Source organism: Ixodes scapularis, unplaced genomic scaffold (assembly GCF_016920785.2).
Source record: "Ixodes scapularis isolate PalLabHiFi unplaced genomic scaffold, ASM1692078v2 PGA_scaffold0__279_contigs__length_252992795, whole genome shotgun sequence".
NCBI lineage: Eukaryota > Metazoa > Arthropoda > Arachnida > Ixodida > Ixodidae > Ixodes > Ixodes scapularis.
In genome coordinates this window covers 236,350,908-236,371,835 of record NW_024609835.1, presented here as the reverse complement: position 1 = coordinate 236,371,835, position 20,928 = coordinate 236,350,908, and the positions used below count along the sequence as shown (strand labels likewise).

Sequence of the window (20,928 nt, the reverse complement as noted above, 5' to 3'; positions counted from 1 at the left end):
GCGTGGCTCTGTCGTTTTTCGCGCATTGCGTGCAAGTCCTTTATGTACACGCTAAGTGACCTGATCTGCTTCTGACAGAGAGAAGAAGGGCTGCGGGAATGTTCACCCAGCCGAAACGGCTGAGAGAATGCAGTCACCGTGCCTTGTTATATACAACCGCTGCGCGAAATGCTTACGCATTTCTTTAGGAATCAGCGTGGTCGCAGCAGTTTTTTGTTTCTGTATTGTTAACTGATTGAGTGTCTGTTTGAATAATATGATCAAATAGATAGATGTTTCCTAGCTTTTTCGTAAATGTTTGCTTTTGCCTAATACTCCCGAAGGTAACTTTTTTAAATGCGAATTCATCAATAAAAATAAAATAATATATTCAAACGTCAACCAGCAAACACCATGATACCTTCAGAAGGATGTTCGTTCGCGCACAGAACATAAAAAGGTTCCACCAGGCAAGGGGTCGAGGCGCAAGGCTGTTTCATCCTGCGGTGTTTGTGTGCCAACCTCGATATGGGCATCCCGATGACGAGTGTTGCGCACGCGCAGGGCGTCCGGCCGCCAAGGTGACGTGGTGGCGCGAGGGGGGACGCCTGGAGGACGAGCCCTCGGAAGCCGGAGGCAGCGTCCTCCGGCTGGGGCCCCTGGACAGGCGTGACCTGCTGGCCACGCTCACCTGCAGGGCGTCCAACAACAACATATCGGAGCCACTGGCGACATCCGTCGTCGTCGACATGATACGTGCGTTTCCGCCACCCTGCTTCCCTTCAGTGGGGGAAACCCGTTTAAGTAATTCCCCTAGAAGTGGCCTCCGAGGCTGCGTGGACGTCATTCAATATTTGGGCACCTTACTAAAAATCCCGAAGGCTGCTCCTGTAAATGCTATGCGTCTAACACGCAAAATATTGTAGGCTGCAACGTGCCACATTCAATATTTCGAATATCGCCAATTCAAAAATGAGTCAAGTAAAAAAAAAGTGAAAGCCGTTTACAACTCCCTGTAACGCCCAATTGGAGCGCAGCTCTTGAGGAGGAGGAGTGAAGGGTACTGAGGGGAGGGTAGACCCCTCCTCCTTCTCCTTCTCCTCCCTTTATTCTTTGATATGCTCCGGGGGGGGGGGTCACGTGACCTCGGGAAGGGGGTTGTCACGTGACTTCGGAGAGGGGGGGGTCACGTGACCTCGGGGAGGCGTAACCTGGGGGGGGGGGTCACGTGACCTTGGGGTGATCTTGGGGGGTCACGTGACCTTGGGGTGTCACGTGGGGGTCACCTTGGGGGGTCACGTGACCTTTAGGTAACCTTGGGAGGGGTCACGTGACCTCGGGGGGCCACGTAACCTCGGGGGTCACGTGACCTTGGAGGGGTCACGTGACCTTGGGATGAACTTGGTTACGCCGACGGCGACGCTGACGGCGACGGCGTCGCCGCTCAAGCCGGAAACGGGCGCCTAAGAGCTGCGCTCTAAAATTAATGGAATTTATGTAGTACTTGACACGTATCGTAACCATGGCCAAATATCAAATTAACCCGCGAGTTCTCCACTGAGATGATTGGACAAAATAAGTCATATGACTCTTTTATATATTATCGAGGGACATCGTTCGTATCGGTCATATAGCTTTCTTTCTCAATAGATCGAATTCGAAAGTTGCGTGCCGGTTAATGTCGGAACCACTGGAGAATGGCGGAACAACTGCATCGAGGAACGTGCAAGTCATTCCAGAAGATAGCGAACGTCGGAGCGCGGCCAACACTACGAGCTGACGAGCCAAACAAACAGCATCGAAAGTGCAACGTCACTGCCCTTATCACGTTTTCTTCTGGGTGCTATATTTCCCGTGTGCCCTGACGTTGATGCTTTAGTCCGCCATTGTGCAGGGATTCCACAGCTGCCAAGAGAGGGTACTATTCCGAAAGGGGTCTATAGAGGACGAAAACTTGAAAATCAATGGGTTTCAGGGATAGGCAACATAGAATGGGGCCTTTCTCAAACTGTTCGCCAGCATCCATTGGTCACCGAGGAAATGCTTTTGATGGTATTTAAAGCTCCTTAACCAGGAATTTCGCGCTATGGCTCTTGGGGCCGAAGATTTAACAAAATTATGTCGTGTTGTGATTAATACATTGAGCTGTCTCCGGACCCACATTGTTACTGACTGCCGATACAGTCCCATAAGCGCTACTAAGGGAGGCGGATATTCACTCTGCTCCCCACTAAGTATGCGCATAGGGAACCCAGAAAAATGCTATTGGGTTTAATCGATATTTGCACAAGGAGAAGAAAGTTGAAATTGACCAGAAAAAATGAAAGCCGTTTACAACTCCCTGTAACGCCGAATAAGAGCGCAGCTCTTGAGGAGGAGGAGTGAAGGGTACTAGGGGGGTGGGCCAAGTGACCTCGGGTGGCGGGGGGGTCACGTGACCTTGGGGGTCACGTGACCTTGTGGGAGTCACAAGACCTTGGGGTGTCACGTGACGATGCCGAGACGTCATCAGTGACGTCACTGATGACGTCATCAGTGATGATGACGATGCGGATGCCGGTGACGTCATCAGTGACGTCACCCATGATGTCATCAGTGATGATGACGATGTGGATGCCGAGACGTCATCAGTGACGTCACTGATGACGTCATCAGTGATGATGACGATGCGGATGCCGGTGACGTCATCAGTGACGTCACCGATGACGCCATCAGTGATGATGACGATGCGGATGCCGGTGACGTCATCAGTGACGTCACCGATGACGTCATCAGTGATGATGACGATGCGGATGCCGGTGACGTCATCAGTGACGTCACCCATGATGTCATCAGTGATGATGACGATGCGGATGCCGGTGACGTCATTAGGGACGTCACTGGCGAGGTCATCAGGGGCGATGACGTCAACGGGTGGGTCACTTGACCTCGGGGGGTATTCCCAGGTCACGTGACCCCGGGGGTCACGTGACCTGAGTAACCATCGTGACCCTCGTGAGGGTAACCCTAGTAACCCTTGTGAGGGTAACTATCGTGACCCTCGTGAGGGTAACTCTTATAACCCTCGTGAGGGTAACTCTCATAACCCTCGTGACCCTCGTGAGGGTAACCCTTTTGAGGGTAACTAACCCTCGGAACCCTCGTGAGGGTAACCCTTTTGAGGGTAACTAACCCTCGTAACCCTCGTGAGGGTAACCCTCATGACAATAACCCTCGTAACCCTCACGAGGGTTACGAGCGTTACTCGCGGTCACGCCGACGGCGACGGCGACGCCGCTCAAGCCGGGAATGGGCGCCTAAGAGCTTAGCTCTAAAAGGGTGCTGCTTCAATCATGGAGTTGGAAAGCCTTGTAGTGCTCGGTGATGCCATCAGCGTAGCTTGTGCAGTAAACTAGCACTGAACGTGAGGTAATCGTAGAAGATTATAGGAAGTACAACGAGAAAACTCGTTTTTAAGGCTGTATGAATGAATAGGTTAAATATTTTAGAGCGCAGCTCTTAGGGGCCCGTTCCTGGCTTGAGCGGCGTCGCCGTCGCCGTCGGCGTCGGCGTAACCAAGGTCACCCCAAAGTCTCGTGACCCCCAAGGTCATCCCGAGGTCACGTGACCTAAAAGATCACCACAAGGTGACATGACCCCCAAGGTCACCCCAAGGTCACGTGACCCCTAGAGGTCACGTGACCCCTCCCCTAGGGTCACGTGGCCCACAAGGTCACGGGACACCCAAAGTCACGTGACCACCCCGAGGTCACGTGACCCCCCTCAGGGTCACGTGACCCCCCTCAGGGTCACGTGACCCCCCAAGTCACGTGACACCCCCGAGGTCACGTGACCACCCCAGGGTCACGTGACCCCCGCCAAGGTCACGTGACCTCCCCGATGACGTCATCGTCACTGAGGACGACACCGGCATCCACATCGTCTTTATCACTGATGACGTCATCAGTGACGTCACTGATGACCTCAGTGGCATACGCATCGTCGTCGTCATCGTCACTGATGGCGTCACCGGCATCCGCATCGTCATCGTCATCATCACGGATGACATCATCGGAGTCCGCATCGTCATCGTCACTGACGTCGTCATCAGTGACGTCACTGATGACATCATCGGCATCGTCACGTGACCCCCTAAAGTCACGTGACCTCCCCAGGTCACTTCACCACCCCAGTACCTTTCCCTCCTCCTCCTCAAGAGCTGCGCTCTAATTCGGTGTTAAAGGGAGTTGTAAACGGCTTTCACTTTTTGTACGAGGCACCTAACTCCCAATTTTATCTTAACTTCATATACGCAAAATGCCGAATCGAAAATAGTATCATCAGGGCCCAAAAACTTCAAAGCGATCGGAAAAGATGGCAAGCCTACTTTGAACTAAATGGAACGAAACCAATAAATAATGACGGAAACCCCAGGCGCATCTTTGGGGTACTTTTTAAATGTAATGTCAGAGCTCTTTCTAGTGGCATGCAAACTGGTTTAACCAATGCTGGTATTTTTATTGTATCGCAAAATACACGCGAATAGTGAGCGAAATACGAGACATAAATCGCACTTCTCGTATGTTTCGCTCTTCCTGGGTGCGACCGCAAGTAGGTATTACGAATCACAATTTCAGATTGCAAGTCCTGTTCCTAAAACTAGGTTTCCCCGGCAACTACCTCCAACTGATTGTATTTACGAAATTACGGTTAGTGTGCAGGCGAGCTGGTGGAAGTTTACCATGATTATATTAACCCGAGACTGGGGCAGAAAGAGGAAATATTTTTACAGTTGAAGAGAAAGTTACAGGGGACAGACGCGGTTTGTCCCCTGTTACTTTCTCTTCAACTGTAAAACGAGTGTCCTCGTTATGCTCCACTCTCGGGTTAAAATATCAAGATCGTTTGTGCTCTTATTTTTGAAGATAAATCGGGCGCTAGTGTCATGTAGTTAAAGTGCCGTGTAGTAAACCAATGCCATGTTGTAAAGAAGATAATCACTCTAAGTCCCTCAACCCAATAGCGAGGTATCGTATTTGCACCATCGAATGAAACCCAGTATAGCATGTCACATGCAGTCTGTTTCACCATCAAGAGCCATGATTTGTCACTTCCATAGAATTAAAAATGAGTAAGATATTGAAGTTTTAGAGCGCAGCTCTTAGGGCGCCCGTTTCCGGCTTGGCGGCGTCACTGTCGCCGTGCAGTCACGTGACTCCCGTGAAGTCACGTGACCCCTGTGAAGTCACGTGACCCCCGTGAAGTCACGAGGGTCATGTGACCTCATGGTTACGCAGACGGCGACGGGGACGCCGACGCCGCTCGGAAGGAGGAGTAGTAGGTAGGATGAGGAGGTAAGGAGGAGGGAGGAGGGGTATACCCTACCCTCAGTACCCTTGCCTCCTCCTCCTCAAGAGCATGCGGTCTAATTCGGTGTTACAGGGAGTTGGAAACTGCTTTTACTTTTTAGAAGCTAAGCTTGGTAGATGGTTTTAGACGCTGTCATTGATCGTCGCATTCACGTTGGCGACTCAACCGCATCCACGGAGCGGTTGCTTAAATATGTAATACACATCCAAGCGCAGTTGATGATGAAAAGGAGCGGATCCGCTTCGCCGTTGCGACTCGAATGCCAGTGTGAATGCAGCCTAACGGATAGTCCAATGGTGATGCTTCGCGCCGGGATATTTGTTTGCAAACACTGCCCATCTCGCTTGCGGCTCACGAAGGTTTCTAATTTTCCTGTCGTTAATCTCGATGAATGTCGAAATGCTTCTGCACGAGGCGAAAAGAAAACACGTGTGATCTGTTTCATTATTCGAGTAAATGCCCTCTGTCGACTTATCTGGGAGCTTGTTCTGTTTTCTTATTTTCTTGCTACCGTCATAAGAAAAGGTGATCGCCGCCTAGGAAGCGAAACTACAAACTAGCTTCATCTCGAAGTTTTTCACTTTTTGTCTTACGAAAAACACAGGGTCTCTTATGTTTTCCCTAAGACGAGTTGAAAGCAAAAGCCCAAGCGCCGATGTAAACGTGATAGCGAACCTCCGAAGACAGCGCGCTCTCTGACGACGAGCTTTTTGCCAGGTTTAATTCGCTTACTCGCATCGTGGCGTCCGCTGTGATCCCGGTGATAGCGAACCTCCGAGAACAACACGATTTCTGATGACGCACTTTTGGTGCCGTTTCATTGGTACCTTTCGTTTTGATACCGTTCGTGTCCCCGACGTGTTTTGGTGCGTTTTCGTGTCGCCGAGGTGTTTTCGCTCAAGAATTTTGAAGGTCGACTAAACAATGAGACATAAAAGGCTTTCACCTCAATAGAGTGCATACGTGAATAGTCCTAGAGTTGTGAAACGTATAATCTTCAGGACCAAAACAAATTGTTGCGTGTATGCTTATACAGCCAGAAGTTACTCTGATGAGTGGGCGTCTGGTGTCTCAGCTGTAGATGAGGAATTTTGAGTGCGGTACAACCGCTAGCCTGGGGTCTTTAGCGTGCACCATGTTAAACACCCCAGGCATCAGGACCAATTTAAGCAATGCAAGGTGGTGTTCCTCACTAAGCTCTTTGAGAATAAAACGTAAAAAAAAAACGCGTTGTTTCTCTCCAGCTGAGTGTGTAGCGCGGGGCACTTTGTAAAGCGCTCGTCACGCAGTGGGCCCCTTGTCCGTGTCCATCGTCGGAGGCCAGCCGACCCTGGAAGCCGGGCGTCCGTCGTCCCTGCGCTGCGTGTCCTCGGGGTCGAGGCCTCCGGCCACACTGTCCTGGTGGAAGGGCACCCAGAGGCTTCCGGCCACCGCAGACGGATCCGCGAGCACGCTGGCCATCACGCCGGTCACGGAGGACGACGGCCAACAGCTGTCCTGCAGAGCCGTAAACGAGCAGTTACCTCAGGCCTCGCTCGAGGACCTGGTCACACTCAGAGTTCTTTGTGAGTTTTCCAAGACTAAACGTTTTTTCGGTGTTTTTCCATGCATCAAACTTTCCTAGAGGGTGGGAAGAAATGATCTGGCGTAGACATTCTGTCAAATGCAGCAAAGATGCGATAGCACTTTATGGGGTTCTAAACGTGCCGAAATTTCAACATGCCCTGCGCCTACTAGATTCTTTTACTAATGTGCAGTTCTTACTCCACTACGCAGGCCCCGAAGGGAGTGCTAGCGCATGGCTTACCCCCGCCCATTCCGCCTGCGTAATAACATTGATCGTGCGCGCTAAGACGCCAATTGAAGCTGACACTCGCTCCACTAGTCTTGCTTCGGTGCGCGCAACGTCAACAAGAGGAGACCACGCGGCGTTTCCATATAAAGCTATCGCTTTAAACGTTATGTCCAAGCGCGTCTGGATTACTTCATGCGGATGGAAAATTAAGTAGCTTCATCGAGCGGTGATGCCCCGTTTTAGGTTATCGAATGGTGGCCTCTTACCTGCCTTTGTTTAGGAAGCTCTTAGATTTACCAGTCCCGAACTCCACGGAAGAGCGCCGTTCCGAAACGGTTCTTTTCTGTTGCCCACACGCGAGCAGGTGCGGGTGGAGAGCGTTCCTGGCGGTACCCGCGACAAAGCATCAACAGGCAAAGGAAAAGGACCGTTTTCGAGCGACGCTCTTATTGCACAATCTTTGCACAAAAAACGTTTTCTTTAGCTCAAAAGTTAAAATGGAATCATTTTCTACCGCAGGTACTGTGTATTCAATGTTCCATCGGTTCCGCTGTTTCAATTCATAGGGCGTAGCATAGCGAGCGCCACCGAGCGGACGCGCCCCGCAAAGGCACTGGGCATCCTAGGAAGCTTGTCAACTTACTTTGATCGAGGAACATTCGTTGTACCATGGAGCCACAATTATGCAGCCAATTTTCTAGAACCTCATTAAAAAGAAACAGCGCGAAGGCTGAGGCGAAAACACCACATAGCTTTTGTGTGTTTCCCTCTACTTAATCGCATGTGCCATGCGCGATATTGCTTTAATGATAGTCTACAAACTAACTTAATTAACAAGGCTATAGTCCCATATCATGAACGCGACAAATTCTGTTGAATTTCGTAAAGAAAGCTCAGTTCTGTCATAAAGCGATTTATGACACGAACGGGACGCGAAAATATATATTTTTCCAAGCAGGGAAAACTAGTATTTCCAATATAGTCAACTAAACGTTTAACAATTGATGTGTTTTATGTGTGGCTTTCTTTGATACAAATCGTCATGACCGAGCGTCATGAATGAGTCACACGCTCGGAGCGTTACGCGACGTCAAATAAAAAAAAAAAATAAACGCACGTAATTAAACTAAACGATAACACGTGAGCACGTCGCATGACCTCAAGGCACGTGATGTCAAGTTACTGAAAAAAATAGCGAGCAAGTTATCACGTGACATCTATTTCACCGCTAAATGTAGGGGAAAATTGACGTGACACGACCGCGTCATTTCACCTCAAGTCACATGGCGTCAATTTCTGCGAGGTGGTAGTTTGTTTCTCAACGCGTTCTGTGCTCCCAAGTCTTTGTCAGCACGATTGAGCTCGTGTAATTTGTTTTTATTTCGTACGCAGTCGCTCTGATTATAAACCAAGCAGCGCCATTAAAGTTGCCGGAGTGGCGCTCTTTTCACTAGCTCGCTGCGCTCATTCGAGCGAAGAACCCGAATGCATACCTTTTACGCAGATAAACCTCTGTTGACGCTGCGACTGGGCAACAGACTGCGAGAAGACAGCATCCTGGAGAATCACGACGTGTACCTAGAGTGCAACGTTGCTGCAAATCCTCCGGTGGTCGACATTACGTGGCTCTTCGACGGTCACGACTTACAAACTAATACCACAGCCGGCGTCATCGTGAGCAACAGGTCCCTGGTGCTACAGAAGGTGAGATTGTCATTCGTGGCCGACCTCTCTCATCGCCCCCGAAAACTGTTTCACATGGGATTAATGGTGTTAAGACGCGGGAAGGGCACATTTTTTACTTTTATAATTCTCGCGTAGAATTCTCAAGTATTTAAAGTTTCCATAAACATCATAGCTCTATAAAGCATCTGTAAAACGGAATCAGCCCGGATGTCAAGGTACAAGTGCCGCTCAATATATGGAGCTTTCAAAGCAGCTCGGTTTAGCAGGAAATCTAATACTGCGTGGAATACATGTCCTTGGTAACTTCCGCTAAGTTTAGTGGGAAGATTCTAAATTGGTTTGAAAGGTCGAGCAGAACGTATGGTTCTCACTGTCCCGGGTTGTAGGGGGGAAGGGGGGGGTTGATGAGCCGAAAACTATATTTTACATTAAAAACGTCTTATAATGACGACCGATGCAATCATGAACTTATAAAAGAACAATAAAAAAAAACTACAAGATTAGTTTACCGAGATATGATATTGAGTGTCTTTCGAGATTGATAAAAAATGTACACGTGTCTCGATCGTACCTCCTAAATCCCAGACACGTGCAAAATCGGTCGGCCACATGATCTCCGCGTTCGTGTGACGTCACATGTCTTCATGAGGTAACGTGAACCTTTAACGTCAATCGGTGTCGTGGCTTACAGCTTACAGAAACGAATTAATGCGAACGTAGAATATCGGTGATGTTCTTTGCTTTTGGGATGAAGTACCTCTTCGTACCATTCAATTTTTCGCGTTCTTTTATTTTACTTCGCTCTTACGTGGTAAATAAAGGTATTAATAATAGGATTTTATTTTCGCGACTCCAGACAACTATATATGCCAGAAACGTTTAGGCTAGCACCTCCTCGGCATTTGAAGTGCGATCGGTTTCGAGCTATTTATCAAAAGAACCAGCAATACAATATTTTTTTTTTATTATGTGCCAACGGGCTGGGTGATGGGAAAATAATTATGCGTGCTACGACCGACTGGCTGATTGAGAAGTTTTGATTTTCAGGTGGGGCGCAGCGCCCGTGGCGAGTACCAGTGCGCAGCTTCCAACGCGCTGGGCCAGTCTCGAAGCGCTGCCCTCTTTCTGCGGGTCCAGTTCGCTCCGATCTGCCACGAGCCTCAGAAGTGGGTCTACGGATCCGCCAAGCACGAACCCATCCAGGTTGGTCGCCTTTTTTATTTCATAGAGACCGCTGCTTGCGCTCTTTTAAGACTATCAGCAAGCAACGCAAGTGAGCTGGAAAGCTCGAATTCCTCGAGAAACACTAGAAGGACAGGCATCCTACCGCGTGAATCTAATGAAGCGTGTGCCCTTTGTAGGCTCCGCATGCATCGATTTATTGTCGCACCGCGCTACTTTTGAGATCCCCGTTGGTGGTGCTTTTATCATTTTGAGAGTGTGAAGCACGAACTCACCAGCGTCGAAGAAGAGAAGGGAAGAAAAGCACGCTTTTCATATGAACAAACGTTCAGAGACGCGTATTAGAGCGCAGCTCTTAGGCGCTCGTTTCCGGCTTGAGCGGCGTCGGCGTCGCCGTTGGCGTCGCCGTAACCACGCGGTGCATTATGGGACGTTTCCCATGCTGACGTCACGCGTGACCTCACGTGTGGCGCCCCGAGGGTCACCAGTGAGGGTACGGATGGGGAGGAGGAGGGGCATACCCCCCTTTCCGTACCCTCTCCTCCCCCTCCTCAAGAGCTGCGCTCTAATTCGGTTTTACAGGGGATTGTAAACATATTTTATTTTTTTGTTGCGAAATCATCAAATAGTATATTGTCAGTAGATATGGCATTTATTACGATAAATAGAAACGAGTTCCAGAAAATAAATCGATATTCGCTTTAGTTTTATTTTTCCAATTTTGTTACTATAAAACTGTGCCATTTGATTGTTTCACGCCGCCTAAGCTTTCTCCTTGTTAACATATGATTTTTTTAGTCACTTCTTACAAGGAAGAAACGCATCTTAAATGTTTACTAAATATGGGCCTCTTTGCCGAGTTACGTCTTGATTTGTTTGGAAACAAAATAAAATTCACAATTAAGTCAGTTTCACCATTTTAGACCACAAGCCAAATGTGGCGGCTTCTCCACGCCATGCTCGAAACACACTTTTGGGAGCAAACACAGATTCGAGCAAACCCACGCCTGGAAAGCTGCTTTCATTCTATCAATGACCGCAACATTGCGTCCCCGCAGGGCTTTTTTATATGCCACCCAACAGACCATAACCACGGGGGGCCCGGTCAGGCCATGACCACGCAAGACCAAACGTCCGACTGACCGTCCGACACGTCAGAAGGACAGCCAAACCTCATCCGGCCCCGCTCAATCACCGCGTCGTGTGCGTTCACGTGAGGCCGTGGTTGCCGGCGTGTTAGTGGGTTCAGCCGTCTTTTTAGAACGTCGTATGTCCAGTCGGACATTTGGTCGAGCCTGAGTATGATCTGACCGGTCTCTCAGTTGTAATCACATGTTGGGTGGCATAAATAAAGTTTTGCGAGGGCGCAATTTAGCGGTCACTAATATGCTGGAAGTTGCTGTCCAGGTGTGGGTGTGAAGCCCTAGCAAAAAGTGATTTCAGCAGGGCAGAGAGAGCCTGACACACAGGTAGTGTGCAAGGGCGTTTTGCTTCGCGGGAGAAAGTCTAAAAGTGGGGCATATGCTCTGGCCTCTTTATCGACGGGTATCTATGGCAACAAATAAATTGTAAATTAATATGGACGCCCCTCGCACACTTTATCTAAGACAGATGCACACTAATTGTATGTGTGAAAAAGACGCGATTTGTATTACTGGGAGCAATGGATGGAAAAGACATTGCATCTAATGACGGCTGATAGTTTGGTTGCATGTAGCATTTTGAGTGAGCACACATTTGCGTAAACAACAAAGACTTTTGCCTAGTGAAGGAACCATATGTATTTTTTCTTAAGCGCGGATAATGATTTGTTTAAGAAGAGGAGCTAGAACCACAATATACAATTACACTTTTGCATTATGTGCTCGTAAGAACTTAAAAGTGCAAACAAAGAGATAGCGCTAATAAAAAGCACAACATTGTAGGTGTCTATAACGCAATGCAAGTTTTTATTTAACAATTCTTATGACCTACACTGATAAAATAATGCCGAAGTCCCCGTAACTATCTCTTTTTTCCGAAAACCTTAATGGTTGCATGCATTAGACATTCGAAAATAGACAAAGTAGAAGACTTTTAAATGCGAGTAATAAGTTTAATATCTCCCCAGACCGTAAAGCAAAACGTTTTATTTAGAAAAATACACCGAGTAAAACAGCTGCAATATTGCCGCGTTTGTAGTTGGGTGTACGCGACTTCTACGCGGATGCACGTTGCTCTACCCTCGCCAGCCCACTTTCTCAATTTATCTTTTCTTTTTCTGGCACAAAGCTCCGGTTTATTATACAAAATTATCGGGCCGTCCCGGTTTGCGTATATAAAAGCCTACCTACTACGTTGCTACGATTAAAGCGCTGTTCCGTCATGGACAAAGAATGTGCAGCACGTTTCTTCTTAAAACATTTTTTTACCATTTTATCTGTAACATTCCGGTTACGAAAAAAAAAAAGGAATGGGGGATAGAAGACAATGGCTGCAGAAAGAATATACCTAATCTTAAGAATTATTTTTTTGGCAGGAAGCTACAAGATAAGGAATGATAATTTTAAAGTCACATTTTGAATCCTTATGTCTTGTCAAAGTATCCAGACAGATAATTGCACTGGTCGAATGGGAATGAAGGTTAAAAATTCAATGAAAAACCATATGCAACGGAGTTTAAAAATTTAAGTTTCCTAACCTGGGAAGTATTGCATTCGTAATTTGTATCGTATCCTTATTTAAGACGAAAAACTTTGGAAGGCTAGAGTAAAACAACACATGCTTGTCGTCTACAGGGCTCCAGCCCCAATTTTTTACAGTGCTCAGTCAGCAGAGAAGATATATATAAAAAAGAGATTATAAATAATCATTCTCACACGTATCCCCAACATCAGCATTTGATTGAATATCAATTTGGTGTAAAAATTAGAAAATGTATATATTGGAGTACAAACTGCAGATCACGAAATGTTTAAAATATCGGTTACTTTAGGTTATTCTTAAATGTCTTGAATGACCCAATATTTTCCATCATTTGAGTTTTGGTGAGGTGTGTATTTAGGGTGTCTGGAATGAGATATGAGAGCTGCTGCAAGCTATAATTAGCGCGGGCCTTGCTTTTTATGTAATGGCTATGTCGTAAAGTGCTGTCGCGCCTAAAATTCGTCGAGGGAGCTCGAGGAGATCTCTCGAGCTCCTCGAGTGGTCCTATTAAACACGTAGATTTCTCTAGTTACTCCATCTGTCAGCCTGACAGTCGACCGTACATTTTTGGAATTTGTTTACGTGTCAACGTCGCAGTGTAATTACCTGGGATTTTTGAGTATATGCTAAAAACAGTGATTGGTCCTGCCTGCTTTGATGGAAAATATAATTAAAACATTTAGGAGCAGAATTTAATCTATAGTTAGCAATTTTAAAACCCGAAATGAAGACATTGTGCTATCATATGTTTTTGGGTTCCCAATAAACCGGACAGACTTTTGTTGCCGCAAAATAATTTATTTAGATTTGATTCTGTAGTTGTCCCCCTACTATTAGGCAGTACTCTAGCTGCGAATAAACAAGTAAATAATAGAGTTACAATCTTAACAATTTCGGTAATAATCCTCTGAGTTTATTTAGTGGCCCAATCGTTCTCGACATACGACATCCTAATTTATGGATGTGAGAAGTCCAATTAAAAGTTCCTTCGAACACCACACCAAGAAACTTGTGTGTTTACGCCTTCAATGTTTGAACGTTCAAAAAATGTTGAAGTCATTTAAACATGTTTATTTAGTTTTGTGTTTGATTGTTTTATGTTTTATGTAGGCCATACATAAAACAGAATTTGTTTACCTGTATTAAGAAGTAGTTGATTAAATTTTAATTAGAGTGATAAGTTATTAAGCCATTTGTTATAAACTTGTTCGAGTTAAACCAAGATCTACTTGAAAAAAAGTCGTTCGTGCCGTCTGCGTATAAAATGATATCGCGTTGCGGAAAAGTCACAATATCATTTATATAAAGGTAAAATAACAAAGGCCAAAGAATGGAACCTTGTGAAACACCGTACTTTATAGGTGCCAGTTCTGAATTAAAACCATGTAATATTGTGTATTGAAAATGCGATGTTAAATACTACGTATTATTTCCAGTGCTTTAACTCTGATTGCGTATAATACTAATTTTTAAAGTAAAGTTTTGTGTTTATTTGAGTTAAATGCTTTTTCAAAGTTCTGAAAAATACCGAATGTTTAATTATGATTTTCCATATTTGAAGTTATTTTGCCTTTACTATGCATTAAGGCTGATTCTGTTGATTTACACTTCAGAAAACCAAAGTGCTGTTCAGTTATAAGTTTCTTGCTAAAACAATAATTATGAAACCTCACGTTTATAATTTTTCAACAATTTTCGAAAAAAAAAAGGCAGTATGAATATAGGCCTAAAGTTGTTTAGGTTCTCGAAAAACATTGGAAATAACCTTTGGAAATAACACAAAGGTAAGCAATTTTCCTTTTATCAGAAAACTATCTGTGACTATGATTTGATTACATATATGTATCAAGGGAGTTAACACTAAGTCGAATATTAATTCAATTGGGGTGACTTTAATATCGTCGTCACTAGATGCGCAGGTCTTTTTTGAGGACATTATTCTACTGTGCGTTCCCAATTCATCAGTAGGTTGAAGGAAAATTGAATCAGAGCCATCTGATCGGACAGGTGACTGGAAATTTGTATATTCGGTTGTCGATCCACACGCTCCGGACGAGAAAAAAAAAGTTCATTAAACTTGTTCTCCAATGACGTTTGGGCGTATGAATACCCTTCAATTACTCTCTCTTCTGGAATAGAAACCTAATTAAGTGACATTAAGTTTTTCATCGTATTTCAAACTTTAGTGGGGTCCTTATATCTGAAAATTAATTTTCACAGAAAGCTTTTATTTTCTTTTATTTTTTAATACCGAGTGAGTGTTTCTTCCTATTTTTTTTTATAATCGCTTAGTAGATATTTGTTTGTAATTTAAATAAACTGGTCAAACATTTTGTTACGTTTATTTGTTTGTTTCTAATCCATGGTTTTATTGATTTCTTTTATGTTTTTAACCTCAAAAATGGAAACGCTTCATCTTGATGTTGTAATTTTATTATATAAAAAAAAAAACAACAACATAAGCTTTCCCTGGATTAGGTTCATTCACAACATCATTCTTTGTTTCGATTGAAACAATATTGTAGAATCATAGTATACTTTTTGTCTTTATATTTGCACAGAAAAGTTTATAATTGCTGATGGGGCGTTTGCGTAGTAAACTGTTGTGGGGAAGGAAAACTAAAAAAAGGTAAATTATCACTCAGATCTGCAGTTAGAACGCCAGCGAACAGACCAGTGCTTTGGCAGTTTGCTACACAGATACCACTCAAGGTTTCCATACATCTAGGGGTGCGAGTTGGGACACTGATAATATTTTCACAATCATTTAGATGAATAATTTCTAAAAAAATTATATCTTTAACGACTCATTTGCCATTAGATCAGTATTTAGGTCACGTATTAAAGCTATCTGTAAGTTTGATGCAGAAATATATTGCAGTAACCGGTGCAGAAATTTAAAGAAACATTTAGGACACCGCAGGGCGGCCGGTAAATTGCAGCGATTACAGTATTTCCACATCTCGCAACCAAATGTTCAAGATCAACATTCGTGCAAGTGAATGCAGAGAGTACACGGTAGGATATTTTGTTCTAGAAATACAAGGGGACTCCTTGTATAAACAAGGTATATGTTGAAACTTATTTAATGGGAGCGGGCATCCCGACGGAGAGGAAGTGGGAACGGGATACCAAGATGGGAGAACGAGGAGGATCGAGGATTCGACATAAGCGGACGATGGCGGACATTTTATGTAAATACCTGTACATAAACTTTGTTTCTGACCTCTTTAGTCAAAACGGCTAGACAGTCTTTCTTGTAACATTATATGCTAAGCACTAAACTACCTCGCCTCGTCTTACGGCGTTTCTCTATGTCTTATGAATATGAAGTTATATCGTACGCGGCAAACGTTAGGCAACAGGTGTAAAGCAATAGCGAGTAAAGACGTAACTTTCACTGCTTCAAATATTTGCTGATAGTAGTGCAATCTAACATAGCTTGCATTTCTTGAATAATATTGGCTTAACCTGAGTCTGGCAGTATGGAATGGAACTGGCTGATGGCGTGAATATGTGCGAAAATATCTTATACGTATTATTTACGATTTATATTTCAAGAGGAATTATTATGACTGCGATTACGATGTTAGGGACCTATGTTCATAAAATGTATCAAGTTGCAGACTTTCGCCTTTTTATTTTTATTCAAAGTAATTAGTGGTGAGATTGAAGCTATCCTGTTAGGTTTTTTATTTTCACGTGCCCACTGGCTTAAGTAGACGCACTTATTTATTTGATCATTGCCTACAAGTAAATCAGTCACCTGCAATACGCATGCATTATCAGTCAACGCTATGTAGCGTCCCATTTTCCGAATGTTTTTGATAATTTTGCTTCTTTTGAAGCGTGAACTTACTCATGTGCCGTATAGTGAAAAATTACAGGCAACCTCGGGAAATGTAGATGGTTGAGCTTGTTGGTTATTAATTTACGATAAGGAAAGGACATTAAAGAGAAAGAGAGAAGACTGGATTTGTTTTTGGATATTTTATTGGTTTTCGATATTTTATTTTACTTTTTCTATTTTATACGCTTAAGGCACCCCACCCCACGAAAAAAATAACGTTTACATTGGGGCACCAGTAAAATATGGAATTAAGATAATTATTGTAGTATTCCTGCAAACATAACATAACACTTTACCCGCACCGAGCTTTGAAGGGAACATTACTGAACTATATTAGATATTTTAATATTATTGTGTTCACAAGCTGGTCAGAAGTTGAATGATCCTTACCTTCCGAATCGGTAACCTAACGGTCCAGGGATTCTCGAATTGCTTAATGTCGAGGAATGTTTGTTTCTTTTGAATGGCAGCCGCGAAACCCCTTCTGGGCCTGGCATTGATGCATATGCCACTGCAGAAACCTACAGACTTAAAGGTCCCTAGGCTTTGAGTCTGTCCCTTCCGTTGCCGCATGCTTGTGTGTCAACGGATAAGTCAGGTCATCTAAAAGTGCTTAATCTAAGACAACACTTTACCTAGAGCCAGGGACGAACAACAAATCTTGAACGTTCAAAAACTCGCCGAGATTTTTAGGGAAACTCCTGGATTTTTTTAAGCCCAGTTTAAAACCTTCTGATTATACAATAAAAAATAAATCGAACCGACGTTGCTTGTTCTAACAGAATTAAAAGGAGAATATTTATTGCCATTACCATAGCAGCTAGAAAGTGTCAAGTGCATTATCGAGATGTCGCTTTTGATACTTTTGACGTAATTGTTGGCACACCTGTGTGATGGGTTACACCTGTGATAATTTTAACACCCCGAACGTAAATTGGTGGTCCTCCGGGTATACCATTTGGTAATTATCCACAACTTCTTCTCTTCCTAGGTTACTTGCGACGTGGAAGCGGACCCTCCAGAGGTCACCTTCCATTGGCACTTGAACCACTCAGCGGAAATTAATATTCTCCACGGCCCGCAGGTAACACTTGCTACTTGGGTCATATTTCAAAGATTTTAAATTAAGCCGCTAGAGGCCACAAGGTAGAAACTTATGTTCCACGGGGAGACGCAAATTCCCTACGCTGTTCCGTGGCAAAACGCGAAAGGGCTTATTTTCCTGGGAAAAAATAGAATTTTCGGACTCACCTTTTTAGAAATCGTGAGCTACTCATTTATATTGGTGGTTTGTTTTGATTTTTTCATAGCGTTACAGTGAGTTTCGAAATTTTCTAAAAAAAATAATGATGTGATAACTAAATTTGTTTGATCACGGAAGATGAGATGAAAAATAATAAAGTAAAGGCTTTTTATGAATGAAATGTGCAGCGAAACGTGGTGTAATACGTCGGTAACCTAATTTTTTGTCTTTCCAGTTTTTAATGTTTTACACGCAGTTGATTTCTCTCAAACTGCAATACCATGTTTATCAGTGGGAAGAAGGACTTGTTTTAGAACGGAAGATCAAATTTTCATCGTTTATAGCTTTTTACAAAAAAGCAAATTTGCCAATTCGTCCAAAATTGCCTGTTATTCGGAACGCAGTTGCAAAGGATCCTTTTATGAATATGTCATGAAACAATAAAAATACGTAGTTACATTAGGTGTTGCAGTGATGACTTAAAAAAAAAAGATTCTACCAATAGAGTGATTGAAAAAAAAGAACTTTCCGAGAACAGTATACCAGTCACAACAAACGTCAACAGCTGCACAAAACATATACAGTAGCAGAATAAATAACTAAAATACAATTACCGTTTTAATTATTAAAAAACATGTTCGTTCAATTAAAAATCTTAATGGGTGTCTTTAAAACCCATGAATTAGCACATCTTGAGAGTTTACCGTAACGAAAAATCCGGTATAACTTTTCATTATCTGGATTATGGAACCGAAAATTTGTTACTGGAAAACCGAAATCCAGATTGCAGACAAAGGAATAATTTCTGAAAACCTAAATTCCAGATATAGTCCTGATAGAACCCAGAAAGATTTCCGGTTCCATAATCCGCATAGCGAAAAGCTATACCGGATTTTTCGGTAGGGAAACCACTTGTGAAGTGTGGGAATGCGCCAAGTTACCACTTATGCAGCAGGCTCAAGGCTGACGACGCGAAAACGCGAATGATGAGGAGATCGTACGCGTTTTCGTAACCCCAGCCTTCTGCGTGAGTGGAGACTCGTCGCTTCTAAACCCAGAGCATGGCTAGCCAGATTTTATTGTTCTAACTTAGAATTTCTATTAGAATAACAATTGAAGCCTCATTGAGGCACCCATACACGAAGTTAAGACGACTGTCGTTATCGGGCTGAATTTGTGCGCTTCGGATTGAACATTGGGTGCGATCTTTAGTTAAAGAAAATATAGGCACATGATGCCGCCCCGAGAAAACTTAAATTAATTCAAAAATTCCTACAAGGGTCGTTATAAAAAATAGTATAGTATTCTTTTTGTGGTATGCTGTAAACATTCAAAATGATTTGAACAGCAACATAGGTTTCATTGAAGAAAATAGGTTTCTAGAAGAAAGTACCATTTAAGTGTCAAAACACTACAGTTGCGACTTTTGTGTGTTCATATCTATTGGTACATTTAGTGAAATAATCTGTAATGACCGCTGGGCTATGTAGGTATAAAATAAATGAATAAATAGGTAATAGATAAGCTCGACCGAGTTGTTTTTAAAGAACTTTACATAACCTAAACCTGGAACATCTCCCAGTCTTGTGTGTGTGAGAGCTGTGCACCCCGATGCCTGCCCTTTGTCCACAGGGTGCGACGCGTTCGGTGGCAACGTTCGTGGCCCGCTCAGAGGCCGACTACGGAACCCTGAGGTGTGAAGCGCGTAACGCAGTGGGACCGCAGCGATGGCCCTGCCAGTTCAGTGTGGTCCCTGCGGGTCCGCCCGAGGCCCCTGGCCTCTGCACGCTCGCTAACCAGACTGAAGACGCCTTCCAGGTGAGGACGCCGCATCGTCCTACACTTCTTTTGTAACATGGCCGTAGTACTGAGGCTTCTACGTTACCGTTCGGAGGCCAGTGCGAGGGACAGATTGAACATGAGTGCGGTATCGGCGTTTGGTATAGAGTCGAGTCCCCTCTGACTGAATAAGATGCCCAGCCAAACGCTAACGCAGCACTCGTGTTTAATCTGTGCATCACGCCGGTCTCTGGTATGTGTCGTAGGAAATCCTGCACCAGGGCCTTGTTTTCTATATTTTATTTCGTCCCAAGAAACCGCACAGTCAGAGGTCGGAAGATACAGCTCAGTTGGTAGAGCGCTTCTCTGGGAATGAAAAGGTCCCTTGTTCAATACCAGGTCCAGCCGGATTTTTTCGGTCGCGCACCAGTCACTACAGCTGTGTTTAGAGATTTGTGTTTTTCTTTGTTCCTTTTGTTCCCCTTCTCCGGGGAATATTATCGTAATTCTTGTCCAGCTAGCTTACATCTTTGCATTAATTGCATTATCAACATCCACGCAGACTAAAAGCCCCGAGTCAAGTGCCTTCTCGTGTTTTCTGGACGAGCCGGTGATGACACACTCAAAAAATAACAACGGAAGCAGTGACAGTACGTTTCTGTACTGTTTTATTGGTCCGGTGGCTCTTAGTGTTTACTGCAATCTAAAAGAGACACGAAAGATAGCTGTTGCATCATAGCGCCTCTAAGACCCGAAGTTCTTAGCGGCCGAGATTCTATCTCCAGGTTCACTGCAGCGCGGGTCACCACGGGGGTCTTCCCCAACACTTCGTGCTAGAAGTGCACGACAGCGGCGGCCGCTTCCGGGGCAACGTCACCGCACCCCAGCCAAACTTCGAGGTGAGCCAGGAGGATGGTCCGGTGACATTAGCTCACGGGTGGTCTGCGTAGGTGACGGACCTTCCGGCCGGTAGCGACTTCGTGCTGGTCGTCTACTCTGCGAACGGAAAGGGAAGGAGCTCCCCTGTGCTGCTCACTGCAGCGACGTTGCCTGCCGCTGCCGAAAGCCTGCTTCACCAGGGACCAGGTAATATACGCACAGAGACATTTATCAACTCTGTCCGCAAAGATAAGTACGAAAATCTTGATTTCATTTTCGTTTGATTGCCAGGATCGCAACATAAAATTAAAACAGCAAAAAAGAACAAAAAACGTGGCTACAGTTGCATACGTAGACTACCGTATTTGCGACCAAAATAACTAATGCGACCTTGGAACAAATACAAAACACAAATGTGAGAAAGCAAATATTTCTAGCCTGCGTGAAAGTATATAAGTGTACTTCTATAATAAAGTGAAAATTATCTAGCGAGGGATTCCC

General features: G+C 44.5%; 1 protein-coding gene across 1 annotated transcript; it reads left to right on the top strand.

Moving 5' to 3' along the window:
- The first annotated feature begins 393 nt into the window (after positions 1–393).
- Positions 394–20,807, top strand: LOC120836110 (hemicentin-1). The gene is made up of 11 exons (XM_040222020.1): positions 394–412; positions 544–735; positions 6,618–6,893; positions 8,628–8,827; positions 9,857–10,012; positions 17,518–17,610; positions 18,005–18,127; positions 19,402–19,587; positions 20,334–20,447; positions 20,499–20,634; positions 20,719–20,807. Exons 1-11 carry the CDS (start codon positions 394–396, stop codon positions 20,805–20,807), a joined length of 1,584 nt encoding a protein of 527 aa, XP_040077954.1.
- Positions 20,808–20,928: the final 121 nt, after the last annotated feature.